The sequence below is a fragment of the Heteronotia binoei genome, chromosome 8 (genome assembly GCF_032191835.1).
Source record: "Heteronotia binoei isolate CCM8104 ecotype False Entrance Well chromosome 8, APGP_CSIRO_Hbin_v1, whole genome shotgun sequence".
Taxonomy (NCBI): Eukaryota; Metazoa; Chordata; class Lepidosauria; order Squamata; family Gekkonidae; genus Heteronotia; species Heteronotia binoei.
The window spans coordinates 23,049,046-23,066,591 of NC_083230.1; the positions used below are offsets into that span (position 1 = coordinate 23,049,046).

Consider the following 17,546-nt stretch of genomic DNA (forward strand, 5'->3'; position numbering starts at 1 on the left):
GGATTAATGCTCTAAGAAATTTGGATTGGACTCTCTTGAGTAGGGACGTGGAGGAAGCTGAAGACCCCAGAAATGTTCCATAAATTAGCTGGGGCAGTGCCTTAGCTTTAAACAGGTGAAGTGCAGCTGGAACACTGTAACCCCCCTGAGTCCAATAATATTTCAGGATACTATTTGCCGATTTCTCTTCTGCATCAACAGCGCTGCTGTTATGGATTGAGTTGGAACCCGAAGCCTGCACCACTACTCCTAGGTATTTGAAACTAGATACTTGTTGCAGCTGATGTCCTTGAATCTTCCAGTACCTAGATCTTGCGTTTTTCCCGAAGGCCGTAACTTTAGTTTTCTGATAATTAATTTTAAGATGTTCAATTTCACAATAAAGGGAGAACTTTTTCAGGGCCCATTTCAGCCCTATAGGCATTCTGGAGCGAATTATGGCATCATCCGCATACAATAGAACTTGGATGTGTCGATCTGCTAGTTTTGGGGGATGTAATCTTGGATCTTTCATAAAACTTACTAGGTTATTTATATAGAAAAGAAACGGTATAGGGGCTAAAAGGCAACCCTGCCTGACTCCCCTGAATGTTTGAACGGCTGCACCTCACTCTGAGAGCAGTTTGCTCGTGAATAGCCCGAATAAAAAACAGCAGATGTCTATCAACTGTGGAAGCCTGTAACTTTTCCCACAACCTGGCTCTAGAAACTGTATCAAAGGCCGGTTTTAGGTCCACAAATACTGCATAGAGTGACGCTTGTCTTCTAGTGCCATATTTTTCTATAAGATGTTGAAGCGTCAGAATATGTTCAAGTGTGGACCTGCCAGTTCTAAAGCCAGCTTGCTCTTCTACTAAGATCTCTTTCTGTCCAAGCCGATCTCAAAATTTATCAAGCTGGTATATAACTTGCTTATGGTACTTAAGAGGCTGATTGGCCTGTAGTTTGATGGGTTCTCTTTCTTGCTCTTCTTGTAATAGGGGACCACAATCGCCAATCTCCTCTCAGCCCAAAAGAAGGAATATAAATATACCCCAATCTTTGGGTATAAGTCCGGTTTCATCAATAAAAGTGAACAGGGAGACTAATAGAGTCGCCCACCAATTCTTGTCTGCTTTAAGTAATTCCAGAGGTATTCCATCTAGTCCCGGCGCTTTGGCGTTCTTCAGCTGCCCTATATATGCTTTTATCTCCTGAGCTGATACAGGGGCCCATTTTTTCAACTCTCTTATTGGATGTTCAGAGGGAGATTGGATGGGATCATCATACATTTTTTGAAAATAGGACATCCAAGTATCTGGAGGTATACAGGAGGCTAACATAGGGGCAGTTGATGATGTTCTATTTGACACCGATCTTCAAAAAAGAGATTTTTTTTTTATTTCTGGCTGCTTCTATTAATTTAACCCACATTTCCCTGGTGTGTTCTTTCTTATGCCTTGCTACCAAGGATTTATATTCCTTCTTTTGGGATGAGAGGAGATCATAGGCTTCCTGCCTATTCTTCCCCTCAGTCCTTCTTGATAAATGATATGCCTTGGTTAGGGCATTTTTTGCTTCAGAGCAACTTTGATCAAACCATGGTTTTTAGAAGAAGAAGAAGATATTGGATTTATATCCCGCCCTCCACTCCAAAGAGTCTCAGAGCGGCTCACAATCTCCTTTACCTTCCCCCCCCCCACAACAGACACCCTGTGAGGTGGGTGGGGCTGGAGAGGGCTCTCACAGCAGCTGCCCTTTCAAGGACAACCTCTGCCAGAGCTATGGCTGACCCAAGGCCATTCCAGCAGGTGCGAGTGGAGGAGTGGGGAATCGAACCCGGTTCTCCCAGATAAGAGTCCGCACACTTAACCACTACACCAAACTGGCTCACTATGTTTGTCACTGCTCTCCTTCCTTATGGAAAACGTATCTGACCATGGCACTCTATCATCTACCAGATCCATATTTATCCCCATGCCAAAAATCAATAGCGCTTTCACATACATTAAGTGATGCACTTTCAATCCATTTTCAATGCACTTTGCAACTGGATTTTACTGTGTGAAATGGCAAAACCCACTTGCAAACTGTCACCGAAGTGGATTGAAACTGTATCACATAGCATATGTGAAAGCATCCCAGGTCTAGTGTGTGGCCTGCCTGAGGTGTGGGATCTGATACAATCTGGGAGAGTCCTAGTGCTGCCATGGGATGACACCACATCCAAGAGCCTGCATAGAGTCTGTGTTGTTGGCATAGATATTGAAGTCCCTGATAACTATTGGTTTCAGAAACGCCAAAGCCCACTCCACTATCTGCTGACGAGCTAGCAAATGGTGTACAAGACATACAGACAAACTCTCCTCAGAGACCCAGACCAGGCCAACACAGTCAATACCAGTGATAGAAGAAGGAGTGTCGTAATGGTGAAATCCTCCTGGATGAGTATAGCCACGCCTCCCCCCTGCCCCAAAGTTTGTGATTGATGAAGGACCAAAAAACCTGGAGGGGTTAGTTCTTTCAAGGCAACTGTCTCACCCCCCTGAGTCCAGGTTTCAGTCACGCCAGAACAACAGTTTGCACAGTTATATAACTGTGCAGTGTTGTGGTCTTCTTATTGATAGACCTGGTGTTGAACAACAGTGATGATGAAGGAGGGTATTTCTTCCTAGCCCTCTCACCCATGTGTCTCAGGATGGGACAGAGGTTGGAATGGAACTGAGCATAACCATATATCAATCTCTTTCCATTCCAAGACCTTCTCCCACTGCCACACCTCCCCAGTCCCCTGATTACTGGGATCCCCAGCCCCGGCCTGGCACTCTTAACACTGGCTGTAGCCAGGAGTGTTTTCTCTTATCCACCCACCCACCATGCATTGTTCAATATAGTTTGTGCTAACAAGATTTAATACACTTATTAGCAGTTTAACAAGCAAGCTCAACTAATATAGTTTATCTAGTGGCAGACTGATTAGATAAAAAATCCTACCCTCTCTACAACCTAACCTACCCCTGATAACTATTTAATCACTCCTGTTGTTTCTTCCCATCCCTCTCCACATTCTAAATGCAAACAAACCCTCGTTATTGCACCTTCTCGATAAATAATACAATCCAAAGCCCTCTGCTTAGAATTGATGGTTCAGGAGCAAATAGGGTCCCACTGACAAGACAGTTTGGTGTAGTGGTTAAGTGTGCAAACTCTTATCTGGGAGAACCAGGTTTGATTCCCCACTCCTCCACTTGCACCTGCTGGAATGGCCTTGGGTTAGCCATAGCTCTGGCAGAGGTTCTCCTTGAAAGGGCAGCTGCTGGGAGAGCCCTCTCCAGCCCCACCCACCTCACAGGGTGTCTGTTGTGGGGGAGGAAGGTAAAGGAGATTGTGAGCCACTCTGAGACTCTTCGGAGTGGAGGGCAGGATATAAATCCAATATCTTCTTCATCTTCTTCTAGTTCTCTCTCTAAAGCTGTGACTGAAACCTGGACTCAGGGGGGTGAGACAGTTTGTTTATTTATTTATTTATATTTTGATTTATATCCCGCCCTTCCCACCGGAGTGGCTCAGGGCGGCTTACAGCATATAAAACTTACATAGGTTTGGCTTAAAAACAATTACATAGCAGCAATTAAAACAGTAGATTAATAAAACATAAAAACCAACGGTCTGTCAGAATGCACTCTAGCTCCATCCAAAATTCTCAGTGTCAGTTAGTTATAGGCCAGCCGGAAGAGGACTGTCTTGCAGGCCCTGCGGAACTGCCCTAGGTCCCGCAGGGCCCTCACCTCTTCCGGCAGCTGGTTCTACCAGTAAGGCGCCGTTACCGAGAAGGCCCGATCCCTGGTAGATTTCAAAGGGGCCTCCTTTGGCCCGGGGATTACAAGCAGGTTTTGCGAACCCGATCTCTCTCTTGCTGTTCCTGACCCAGACTACCTTGATGGATATTTTATCTGCCTGACATTTCTATTTGTGATAACTTCAACCAAGAGCAAGGCAACTGACCAGATTTTCAACAGTCTTCACAAATCTTTGGAGCTTCTAAGTCCACCTGCTTCAAGCTAGTTCAGTCTGCTTGTGTCTTCACCTCAACAGAGGTGTCTGGTTCAGCTATGAACATGGACTAGGTTCTTTATGCTCCCAGGGCTCAACTTGGCAAGCTTTGCAGCAGCCTCCTCATTCGACATTGAGGGAGGGCAGCAGCCTGGGTCCTGTGCTGAGCCCAGAGCAGCCTGCACAAGCCCACTCCAGCTGAGCAGGGCTTTGAATCAGTCCAGCCACCAGGATACACCGTAGCCGTAGTCAGTTGGCAGCTGAGTTCTTGGCCCTGAGAGGTCCCATAACTAGGCAAACAACCCCAGGCTGTGGGAAGGTATCACCAACGCTGCAGCAGGTGAGAGGTCCTGTGAGCAAGCAGTCCCCCAGGCAGCCCCAAGAAACAGGAGGGAGGGACGGTGGCTCAGTGGTAGAGCATCTGCTTGGGAAGCAGAAGGTCCCAGGTTCAATCCCTGGCATCTCCAAAAAAGGTCCAGGCAAATAGGTGTGAAAAGCCTCAGCTTGAGACCCTGGAGAGCCGCTGCCAGTCTGAGAAGACAAGACTGACTTTGATGGACCAAGGGTCTGATTCAGTATAAGGCAGCTTCATATGTTCATCCCATCCCTCTCCTGTTTACCTATATGCTAATTTCCCCCTCCACATTTTGGGGAGGGACGGTGGCTCAGTGGTAGAGCATCTGCTTGGGAAGCAGAAGGTCCCAGGTTCAATCCCCGGCATCTCCAAAAAAGGTCCAGGCAAATAGGTGCGAAAAACCTCAGCTTGAGACCCTGGAGAGCCGCTGCCAGTCTGAGAAGACAATACTGACTTTGATGGACCAAGGGTCTGATTCAGTAGAAGGCAGCTTCATATGTTCATATGCTCAATTCCAGGAGGCCCCATGAGCAGGCAGCCTCAAGAGGCCCTGTGAACAAAAAATCCTGAGTTATAGCAAAAAGTCTACAGCAGGCAGCAGACCGCAATTTGTGAGGTGCTGGGGTGTTGTTTCTTCAGCAGACAGCAAACGGAGTGACCAAGCAAATAAATAAATGGTGTGACCAAGAAAATAAACAACAGGCAGCTGGCGGGCTCTGGCAGAATCTGACTGATAACAGTAGTTCTGGTTATCGCCTCAAAGCCATTCCGCTTAGCATTAAAAGATGCCAAATGCCAAGTGCAAATTCTAAACAATTTCTTAACATCTGCCCAAACCCAGCAAGCAGGAACTCTGTGCTGGCGAGTACTATTGTGGTGCCATCTTTCTTTGTAAAGAGTTTATCTTTCTATAACACCCTACTACTTTGCAAGCTCTATCTGAGTTGAGCGCAAGGAAAGGAAGAGAGAAAGGCTAGGCCAGAGGTGGCCAAACTGCAACTCGGGAGTAACGTGTGTCTCTTTCCCAAAATATTGTGTGGCTCTCAAAGCCCCCACCACCTCGTTGGTCAGCTTGGAGAAGGCCTCCAAGCAAGCCAGTCAGTGGCTTGGAAAATGCATTTAAAATTAAAGTTGTTTTCTTTCCACCTCGACCTCCCTCCCTTCATCTATTTGCTTTATTTCCTTCCTTTCACCTTCCCTTCCAGCTCTCAAACATCTCAAACATAGCATTGGAGAAAGTCCAGAAAAAGGGCAACTAGAATGATTAAAGGGCTGGAACACTTTCCCTATGAAGAAAGGTTGAAACGCTTGGGACTCTTGGAGAAACGTCGACTTGGAGAAACGTCGACTGTGGGGTGACATGATAGAGGTTTACAAGATAATGCATGGGATGGAGAAAGTAGAGAAAGAAGTACTTTTCTCCCTTTCTCACAATACAAGAACTCGTGGGCATTCGATGAAATTGCTGAGCAGTCGGGTTAGAATGGATAAAAGGAAGTACTTCTTCACCCAAAGGGTGATTAACATGTGGAATTCACTGCCACAGGAGGTGGTGGCGGCCACAAGCATAGCCACCTTCAAGAAGGGTTTAGATAAAAATATGGAGCAGAGGTCCATCAGTGGCTATTAGCCACAGTGTGTGTGTGTGTGTGTGTGTGTGTGTGTGTATATATATATATATATATATATATATATATATTTGCCACTGTGTGACACAGAGTGTTGGACTGGATGGGCCATTGGCCTGATCTAACATGGCTTCTCTTATGTTCTTATGTTCTTATCTGATGCTTATTCTATGTGGCTCTTTCGTTAAGCCAGTTTGGCCACCCCTGGGCTAGACTGTTATAGAAGATGACCTGCAATTGCTGTATCAAGCCATCAGTGTACTGTCTTATCTTCCTCTAGCGCTAGCTTGATTGTTGGCCTTAGCATGATCTGTTAGGCAAGTTTGCTTCAGTTCTGGAGAAAGGCAAATCTAGCCCAGAGTCAGAGTGTCTTTTACTGCACTCAGGCTTCCCTGTACCCCGAGTGGCTACAGACAGAACTGCCTCAAAAGGAAAATTGCTGGAAAGGTATTTAGCTAGATGCTGCATGTTGGCTTCAAAGGCCCTCCAGCTGACTTGTGCCCAATTTTGTCCCCTCAGCCCCTGTTGGTGCCTGTGCACTCAGAGGCTCAAAGAAAGCTGGATTACCCGTTCAGAGCATTTCATGGGAAGGAACATTCAACCATTTAAACCTGCACTGAAAGCAGAAGATGTTTTCTCTGTATTGCAAGTTATTATATTAATAAAAAAAATTGCGGTACTGTTTTCTTCCTTATAGTGGCATGTTTGTTCATTGTTTTAAGTCCGGCCATGCAACGCAGAGGCAGGCAATAGGAAGCCATCTGTTTTTTCCCTTGAAAACCCTGTGGGGTCCCCACAAGTTGGCTGAGATTTGATGGGGGGGGGGGAAATGTAAATTGTGACCTACACAAAGTCCTAAACTGCCTACAATCCTATGCATGCGGAAATGAATTATTTGAAATCAAGCAAACTTTCTTCTGAGAGCCAAAGGGGAAGTGGCGTTGCTACTTTTTAGGAATTACAAACATGTCGAAAATCCATTCATGTTAGGCCTTGAGTAACCGTAGTTATGATTAGGCTGTACTTTGTTTCCCATTTTTCTATCCGTTCCAGAAAGGTTGACTGCGTAGCCCTAAAGAGCACTGTTGGATTTTCATATGTGATGTGGCAGATTTTTTCTACAGATATATACAAGTGCTCTGCTGAGCGACTCCATGGAGAGAATTCACATCACTTAAGCAAATGTGTCATAGTTTTCACCGAACGGCATTTGAAATGAGAGCCGCGTTTGTCAGGAGTCTCTGAGGATAAAATGTCAAATGGAAAAAAAATGTGGCTCTTACCACAAAAAGCATTCCAAATGTGCCATTATTGGGACTTCATTAAATCTGCTTATTCCTTCATGTTTTTGCTTTCTGCTGGAAATTAATTTGCAGAGAGCACTGGCTTCAGTAAAGCATTTGAACTGAAAGATGGCATTATTACTGAGAAGATACTTCCATCGAAGCTTTGGTTTAATGCTTTACCATTGGCTCTGCCCTAAAAACACAACAAAGAAGAGAAAATATCAGAAAGGACATGAACTGGATTTCATGATGTTTTACAGAATTGATAAAATACTCTCACTGTTCAGGGTAGGGTTGCCAAGTCCAATTCAAGAAATATCTGGGAACTTTGGGGGTGGAGCCAGGAGATATTAGGGGTGGAGCCAAGATCAAGGGTGTGACAAGCATAATTAAACTCCAAAGGGAGTTCTGGCCATCACATTTAAAGGGACGGCACACCTTTTCAATTCCTTCCTTCCATAGGAAATAATGAAGGATAGGGGCACCTTCTTTTGGGGCTCATAGAATTGGACCTTCTGGTACAATCTTTTTGAAACTTGGTGGGTATTTTGGGGAGAGGCACTAGATGCTATACTGAAAATTTGGTGCCTCTACCCCAAAATACAGCCCCCCCGAGCCCCAGATACCCACAAATCAATTCTTTATGATTTTCTATGGGAATAAATCTCCATAGGGAATAACAGAGTTCCCAGCAGACTTTTCCCTCCCCTTCCCCCGCTTTCTGACGACCCTGAAGCGGGGGGAGGGCCTCCAAACTGGGGAATCCCCTGCTCCCACCTGGGGATTGGCAACCCTAGTTCAGGGCCATGAGCTTAGAAAGGGATTTTTTCCCCCTCTTGGAGTACCATAGTGAGGCACCCTATTATTTCTTGCTGTTATCAAATACAACTGCTGTTTTGTTACTTACAATTATTAAGTGATTAGAAAGCTTAGAAAGCGATTTCATGTGAGGTTCAATTGAAAACATCACCCAGCGGCACAAAGCTGAAGTAGCAACATTTAGTCATTTCTACACTCTTTCTACAGCTCACTGAAATTCTGCTTCTGGAAGTAAGGTTGCCAACTTCAGCTTGGGAAATTGCTGGAGATCAGGGGTGGAACCTTGGTAAGATAACAGTTTGGGGAGGGAGTTTAGTGGGAATGTGATTCCGTAGAGAAGTTACCATTTCTTCTAATGGAACTGACCTCTGTAGTCTGAAGATCAGTTGTAGTTCTGACGAACTCCAGGTCCAAACTGGATGATGATAGCCATACCTGGGAGTCAAGAGGCCATCAGGATGATGAGGGGGTCAAAGTGGGAAATCTACACTGGGAGAGGGGAAATTGATAAAAATTGTCCATCCCTTATATGCCAGTGGAAATGCTATTTGCTTGGTGTAATACAAGTAGGACTTTTTGGGGGGAGGGGGGTGCATGGTGGAATGGAGTTCTGGAACCTCTTAGTGGAAACAAAATTCTCAAAAACTGTTTACAAGTTCATGAGGGGGATCCATGTGCTTCTCATTAATTTTCCTCTTGAGAGTTCTGGCTCCTCTTTTTCTTGGGGGTGGGGACCATGCCATGGTGGAATGGCATGTTTGGATCAACTCAATAGATAACAACACACAACGCACTTTCTATGGAGGCCCAGGTCCCGGCGACTGCTGGGTCTGTCTTCTACCTTCTACATCAGACAGTTAGCACCATATCTGTCCCCCCCCCAAGACCTGGCCTCAGTAACCCATACAATGCTCACTTCCAGACTAGGAGCTTTTTCACACAGCCTAAGTATTCCGATAAGGAAGCTGGTCAGTTACTGAACAGTAACGGGTTTCTGCTGGCATTTCAGAAAGACCCGACTCAGTAACTGGCTGCTGCCGGAATACTGTCAACTTTTCACACAGTCCCGCAGCTGTCCCGGTAGTGAGACGTGCCTGAGTCATTACTAACAAAGAGCAGCTTCTTCCAGTTTTCAACACCTCCTTCCGGGTTGAAATCGGTATGGGGCACTGTGTGAAATGTCCAGTATCTAATCCGGGAGCAGTTTTCGCGCCCTTTTGCGCCCACCGGTGCACGATCTCCGCCTTTTTTTTTAAACGTCTTTTAAGATCGCTATTGCGCTATAACACTATAGTGACATCTCACAACAGCGCCACCATAGGGATAGCTGGGCTCCATTGAGATGCCAGAGATTGCCGCCGCTGAAACCTGGTAACGTGCCCCATTGGATACACAGTTCAAGCGGGAGATCAGGGCACCAGGCATTGGTCTGTCACCTGTTGCTATCACTTCCATTCCCACACTGGAGTCAGGGGAATGTGATTGGTTTGTAGGTGACTCTGAGGCACATTTTTTTTTGGGGGGGGCTGTTGCCACCTGGAGAGGGGTTGCCCATAGGGCAGCAGGTTTCGGTGGGAGAACAGACCGACAGTGATTGGTGAGACAGATGTTGCTAACTCAGCCATGCCCACAGGGTATTGGCTGGAAAGTGACTTGTGCCAAGCTGCAGCAGGTATAAATATAAGGGGGGGGGGGGGAAGCTACAGATTTCTGTGGGTTGTAGTTGGTGAGCAGATTGTCTGGTTTAATAGGTTGGTGAGTGGTTTGTCAGGAATTGTGAGGAGGATGAGTGGGTCAAGAGGTGTAGCTTGGAGTGAGCAGGAGATTCTGGATCTCCTAGCAATATGGGGAGATGATGAAATCCAAGAAGCTTTGTAGACATCCCATAGGAATTATGCTTGCTATCAAAAAGTCTCAGCAGAGATGACCAAACGTGGCCATGACAGGACAGCAGAGGAATGTAGGAGTAAAACTACAAGTCTGAGAGCAGAATCCTGGAAATAAAAAAGTCACATGCCCCTTTTATAAGGAGCTTCATAGAATACTGAAGGGGGGAGGAAGTGTTAAGTCAAGAAGGCTGCCTGCCATCACCTTTCTGGGTGATCAGCCATCAGACCATGGCAGGACTGTGGGCATGGATGGGTGCACATCAGGCTGAGTTAGCAACATCTGTCTCACCAATCACTGTTGGTCTGTTCTTCCGCCGAAACCTGCTGCCCTATGGGCAGCCCCTCTCCAGGTGGCAACAGCCCCCCTCCCCAAAAATGTGACTCAGAGTCGCCTACAAACCAATCACATTCCCCTGACTCCCGTGTGGGCATGGAAGTGATAGCAACAGGTGACAGACCAATGCCTGGTGCCCTGATCTCCCGCTTGAACTGTGTCTCCAATGGGGCACCTGTTACCAAGTTTCAGTGGTGGCAACCTCTGGCATCTCAATGGAGCTCAGCTATTCCTATGGTGGTGCTGTTGTGAGATGTCGCTATAGCGCTAGATCTTAAAAGACATTAAAAAAAAAAGCCGGAGATCGCGTGCCGGTGGGCAAAAAAAGGCACAAAAATGGCTGGCACTGGTGGAAGCGAGATAAAAGCTGAACAATGTGAAATGACTCGCTTCAATCGTGGAACCCTACCAAAAAAAAAGTTTCTGAAAACTCCCATCCCTGTCTCAGATTACTGCAAGGCGGCACAATACCGACTCCCTTTCGGTTTCCACTGGTAAGTGTGAAAAGGGCCTAGATTACTGTAACTCACTCTATGCTGTCTTGCCCTTGAAACTGATCCAGCAACTGCAGCAGGTGCAGAACACAGCAGCTCATCTGCTGTCTGCATCACCTGTATGGGTGAGCATGCAGCCAGTGCTCCACGGCCTGTACTGGCTGCCTATAGAGTACCAGATCCATTTCAAGGTGTTAGTTTTGACTTTTAAAGCCTTACGCAGCCTGGGACCAACATACCTGCAGGACCTTCTCTTCCCATACATGCCCTGGAGGTCGCTTTGTTCGACCTCCCGAGAGGCTGACTGTCCCTGGCCCAAGAGATGCCCGTCTTGCCTCAACCAGGGCCAGGTCCTTCTTGGTTCTGGCCCCATCCTGGTGGAATCAGCTCCCTAGGGAGATCTAGGCCCTACCTGGCTTGTTAGGCTTTTGTAGGGCCTGTAAAATGGAGCTATTACACCAGGTCTTTGGGTGAGGCAGCGAGCATCTATTCATTAGATCGATTGGCCTCCCCTACTGTACTATCCTACTGTGCTGATTTGCTGTATTGTCCTGCTACACCATCTTATTATATTGCCCTGCTGGACCATTCTGTTGTACTGAATAACGAAATTGGTTTTTTATTATCATGCTGTTGTGATTTTACTGTGATTTTATTATTTATGTTGTACTCTGCTCTGAGCCCCTACGGGGGAATGAGCGGAATATAAATAAACAGGTAATAATAATAATAACAAGAACAACGAGAATTCTTGTGCTTGAACCAAAGAGAACTGATTAAAATAGTAGTTATAAGAGAGAATGGTTAAGCTGGAAGTTTTGGATGAACAGGAAGGTGTGATGAAAGAACTGTGGACGTGGCTTTAGAACAATCCATATTTTGTCAGGGTGCAGGCCAACAATTTATCAGTTCTCTTCATTTAGAGAGAGAGAGAGAGATAAAATGTCAAATCACGGTAGCATTAATGAAGTGTTTTCTCCCCTCTGGAAGTACAAGAAAGAAAACAAGTCATGTTAACAAAAGTCATGCCTCCAAATAGGTGAATGTGAAAAGTCTGAGGAGAAATTCAGCTTCCCGATATAAACAAGATTTGTCTCAGATTGTTTTCTCACAGGCAATATATTCTGACGGCCTATTTGTAACACTCATAATTTCCCAAAGTATTTATTGTTTACCATACTATACAGTCATTAGAATTCAATACCCATGTAGAATTTTGTTTACAATCACTTCAGTTCCACTGAGGAAAAACTCAATTTTCTGGCAGGCCAGGGATTAAAACACTAAATCCACAACCGTTCAACGTAAATTTTTTTTGTCTCATGTTGCCATTTTAATAGTGTTCTAGACACCAACTGCAAGATTGTTCTAGAGGATTCTGTTTCTTAGACTGGATGACTACAGTCTCATTTTGCAAGCATTTTCAATTCAGATCAGCCTTGCTGGTTTATAATCCCATACCAAAGTTATTACACCCTTATTTGTGGATTTTTAAAAAGACTGCCTCTTCTGCTCACTCATTAGTGGAAGGACAGAACACTTACTCTAATTAAAGATAACACGTGAAACATTGTTATTTTTTTTACCTTATGTGTCACAATTAACTTAATGGCACCCTTTCCCTCATTTTGTTATATCATTGCCTAGTGAATTTTGTTGTTGCTATTTAAATAAGCACACACACCGTCAATAATGTCTGCATTGGTTACAAAATTATACATAAGGCTGTCTCTTGAAAATCTGGTACATTAGGACTCTATGGTCTATGGACTAATTTCTTTCTATTAACAGGAGGCATTTCCAACAATGGAACAGAAGTTTTCTGCCTCACCTATTCCAGAAGACCATATCAGTGGCTGGCAGCAGGAAGGGAAGGCAGAAAGGTTCCACTCATGGAAGTGCCTTTTATTAATGGAAGCTGAACTTTGGATCTAGCTCAGTGACTCTACATTACTTAGTAAGCATGCGAAAATCCAGATCTTTGCACCAGTCTATTAAAGGTAGCATTGTCCCAGATTTTGAATAAGAAGTAATGTATCACAAATGTTTTAAGCAAGCTACTGACATTGCTGAAATGTCGTATGTAAGTTTTCCTGATGCTGATTATCCTATCACATTTTTTTCCCTCTTTCCTAGATGTACATCCAGACAACAACACTTACAGTGTCCATGAGTTTAAGTGCTTCTGTATCTCTGGGCATGCTCTATATGCCCAAAGTTTATATTATAATTTTTCATCCAGAGCAAAATGTTCAAAAACGGAAGAGGAGTTTCAAGGCTGTTGTGACAGCAGCCACAATGCAAAGCAAGCTGATCCAAAAGGGAAATGACAGACCAAATGGCGAGGTCAAAACTGAACTGTGTGAAAGTCTTGAAACCAACAGTAAGTCATCTGTAGACTTAACCATGGTCAAGAGTGGCAGCAGTTCCTAATAGATGTACGTTCACAGGAATGCTTAATAATCCACAATTTTTCTTGGCTTGATTTGCATGAACTGAGAGATGTGTTAAAATTCATGTGCCCACTATTTAATGCAATTTTTTTTTAAGTACATGTAAAGAAATATCCAACTCAAAATTCCAGTACTGCGCATCATGGCTATATCAATTACATTTTAGCAGAAGTGTCGTGCAAAGATCTGTTCGATAACATGACATTTATTCTGAATTTCAGTCTTCTTTGTTACATCTACCAATTTCAGTATTCTTTGTTACATCTGCTTCCAAAGAAATATCAAATTTTTAAGCTGACTACCAGTCACCTTTCCGCCGTCTGGAAGTGGAAGGGAGGAAACGAGGCACCTTGGCGTGTGAAAGTGCCAAGCTGCATCCAGCTTTGTGTGTATGTGTGTGTGAAAACTATCCAGAGCGCTTGAGTACATGAGTGCACAAGAGCTTGACTCATCAGGGGAGACAAAAACAGCGGTCCAGCTTCTGAGGCACCTCCCTGTCTGAATGCATGAAACCACCGCCTGGATGGGATGGGGCTGCCTTGCTGGGGACCATGTGGAAGGCTCGGGACAGCTGTTTTTGGGCCGGCCCAATTTGGAATGCCTCCCATCCACCCCTAAATGCCAGTCTGTTATCACCCAAAGTTTACTTAATAGCAATCCTGAGCATATTTACTTGAACATCCATAGAATTGGCCTATAAGTAGTTAATGATATCAGTGATCTCTAACCTGTTTTCTAAGCCCTCTTGTATGATTTTTGTTGCTCTATTAAGAAAATGCGTAAGTAGAGAAAGCTGTATTTTCATCACCTGGAAATGGTCATGAATCCTAGCACATCTCTCAATAACTTTTTGTCAAGTAGGATCGTTCTTGCACCTTCTGGTAGCATGTGGTCAAAAGCATGTTATATGAAACCTACTTTAAAAGGACAATGGATTTGAGCAAAGTCAGAGTCCACAAATTAAAAAAAAAAGAAATTAACGTGAAAGATTCATTTCCCCTAATGTGTCGACTGATGCCCAGTCAACACAAAGTTGCCCAGAAGCTGTTTTCATTCAGTCAGTCTCACCATTCCTTAAACCTCCTAGAGACTATTAGCAAAAAGTCATAAGTTTCTGCTCTCTGACTTCTGCAGACTTTGAGTGACGTCGCATCCTATTCAAAGAAAAGATATGTGTAAACCTAAGAGTGGTGTCCTTAGTTACTGCTATCAGAAATACTAGGGTGTTTCCAGCCATCCTTCGAGGTCTCTTTCTCCAACCTAAAGAGCCTTCCTCCAAATTAAGTGGCACTTCCTCCAGTGTATCATTGGAGGAAGGCTTCAGACTTTGCTAAGTGGAGTGGGAGTACAGGGCGTAGGATCCACCCAAAAAAGCATGATGCATGAACTATAATTGGCATGATAATATTTTTTAAACTCAAGCATAGACTTAACCTGGGGGTTAAGTCGACAAAGTACACAGGTGATACTGGTGCTTGATAGCTCCCACGTTTTGAGAAGGTGCTCCTGGTTCAAAACTGATTCTTCATACATCCACTCTTGGATGTATGCCATCCGGACCCGGTGACTTATTAGTTTTTAATTTGTCTATCAGTTGTAGGACCTCCTCTTTTGTCACCTCAATCTGACTCAGGTCTTTCAACACCCCTTCCAAAATTAATGGTTCTGGGGTGGGCAAAAAGTTCTCATCTTCCACAGTGAAGACGGAGGCAAAAAATGCATTCAGCTTCTCAGCCATTTCCCTATCCTCCTTCAGTAATCCTTTTACCCCAAGGTCATCCAAGGGCCCCACTGCCTCCCTGGCTGGTTTCCTACTTCTAATATATTTGAAGAAATTTTTATTGTTGGTCTTTATGTTTTTTGCAATATGCTCCTCATAATCCCTTGGTTCAAAACTGATTCTTCCTGGTTCAAAACTGATTCTTCCACTTCAATAGCAGCCATATGAGACCAGCTGCCCTGTGAGAGAGTACCCTTCCCTAAGGTTGCCAGTGTCCAGGTGGTGGCTTCAGATCTCTTGGAATTACAACTGGTCTTCAGATTACAGAGATTAGTTCCTTGGAGAAAATGGTTGCTTTGGAAGGTGGACTCTGTGGCATTATACATGCGGAGGTCGCTTCCCTCCCTAAACCCTGCCCTCCCCATCTTCCATCCCCCAAATCTCCATGGTCGTTTTCGCACTCACCTCCAGCCGGCGCGACCCCCCTCTTCACCGCGCAGGATCTGCGTGGATTTCGCACTAAATGCCGCGGAGCAGCCTTTTGCGCCGGAAACTCCCGTCGCAAAAGCCGCTCAAATGTAAACCGCCAAAAAGCAGTTCCCGTTTGAGCGGCTTTTGCGAAGGGAGTTTCCGGCGCAAAAGGCTGCTCCGCGGCATTTAGTGCGAAATCCGCGCAGATTCTGCGCGGTGAAGAGGGGGGTCGCGCCGGCTGGAGGTGAGTGCGAAAATGACCCATGTGTTTCCCAACCCAGAGCTGGCAATTCTACCATTCCCCCTTCTTTTAGCTTCCCATCTTGCATGGCTATTAGTACACATAACTCAGGGAATCAACATTCCTGGGATTGGTGGCTCAGTGGTAGAGCATCTGCTTGGGAAGCAGAAGGTCTCAGGTTCAATCCCCGGCATCTCCAAAAAAGGGTCCAGGCAAATAGGTGTGAAAAACCTCAGCTTGAGACCCTGGAGAGCCGCTGCCAGTCTGAGAAGACAATACTGACTTTGATGGACCAAAGGTCTGATTCAGTATAAGGCAGCTTCATATGTTCATATGTTCATCAGCACCTTTCTGTGCCAGATTATGGGATCCACTGCATAGTGAAAAGTGAGATATGTTACACTTACTGGGTTGGACTTTATGGTAAAAATCTCAATATGGTGCTGTGGTTAGAGTCACCTGACACAAAGGCAGGAAGGGCTTGTATATATTAAAATTTGTGTGGTGGGTGACAGGAGGATTCCTGCTTCTGTCTTAGAAGGGGTAGGGTAGGATTCCTAGATCTGAGTTGGGAAATATCTGTAGATTTTGAGTTGGAGCCAAGGCTGTGTGTGTGTGCGTGTGTGTGTTTTGGGAGGGACTTCAGGATATAACGACATCCTCTCTACAAAGCAGCAGTTTTCTCCAGGGCAACTGATCTTGGAGATCTATTGTAATAGTGGGAGATCTCCAGATACAACCTGGACGCTAGCAGCCCTAGAGTGGGGACAATAATGATCTTATCAGAGAGTATCAGAAGAAAAGATGCCATATCCCCCTCTCCTGCCACTTCTAATTTATAGAAGAGAGAATGTTTATTACGGATGGGCACGAACCAGCTGATGGTTCACCACGAGTTCTGGCTGGTTCATGAGTCACAAAGCAATGGTCATAAACTGAAGAAAAGCAGCTGTGGGGGGAGCTCTCCACCGCTCAGTTGTTTGGTTTAGATTATTTGTTTCCTTGCTACAGTGAGCAGAAAGCAGAGGTGAAATGATTGGGAGCCATTCAAACCCCTGTTTTCTGCTCCCTGTAGGGTTTTCATTGGGGAGCAGAAAGCAATGGTTTAAATGGCTTCCAGCCATTTAACTCAAATAGCTGAGTGGTAAACCACTTGGCTGTTTGGTTTAAATGGGTCCCTGCTTTCTGGTCCCACAAAAAAAATCAAATGGCTACATCTATGAAATAACTGCTGAAATATCCAGCTGAAGAAGGCCATTGATGCTAAAAACATTCCTAGCGTTTCAACTATTTTTTGGCACTGCAATTGTTTGGCTCTTTAATTGATGTAAGCCTGGATGACCTGATACTAAACTATTTTGCTCATTTCAAAAGACTATTGACTATTGCTACTTGCTCTGGATGGATGCACCCACCTTGACTGTGCTGAAATGGAACATAGGAATTTTGGTACTTTGTCACTGTGGAGGACTGTCTAATTTTAACTATATGACAAGGTTATTCATATGTATAAGAAACCTTAAGTAAGAGGACTTTAAGAGTGTGTTGCAAGGAATGGTTGTAGTTTTTGTGGGCTGTTTGTGAGTGGTTGCGGCTTCTCTTGTGTGTTCTTGTTTTTGTCCTTATTCCTAGTAGAATCATAGAATCACGGAGTTGGAAGGGACCTCCATGGTCATCTAGTCCAACCCCTTGCACAACACAGTAACTTCACAAATACCTCCCCCCCCTCCACATACATGAGTTCGATCCCCAGTGAAAGCTGGGTTTTCAGGTAGTCGGCTCAGGGTTGACTCAGCCTTCCATCCTTCCGAGGTCGGTAAAATG

At 44.9% G+C, this 17,546-nt stretch overlaps 1 protein-coding gene across 3 annotated transcripts in view; it reads left to right on the forward strand.

Annotated features, from left to right (window-relative positions):
• Nucleotides 1-17,546, forward strand: part of GRM8 (glutamate metabotropic receptor 8) — a 999,131-nt gene that overhangs the window by 955,534 nt on the left and 26,051 nt on the right. For 2 of the 3 annotated variants that reach the window (XM_060244809.1, XM_060244810.1), the window contains one exon: nucleotides 12,974-13,220. In XM_060244809.1, coding sequence (XP_060100792.1) covers nucleotides 12,974-13,220 — 247 coding nt within the window. Of the gene's footprint in view, nucleotides 1-12,973; nucleotides 13,276-17,546 lie in introns of all 3 variants that reach the window. The other variant, XM_060244808.1, reaches the window with a different exon arrangement.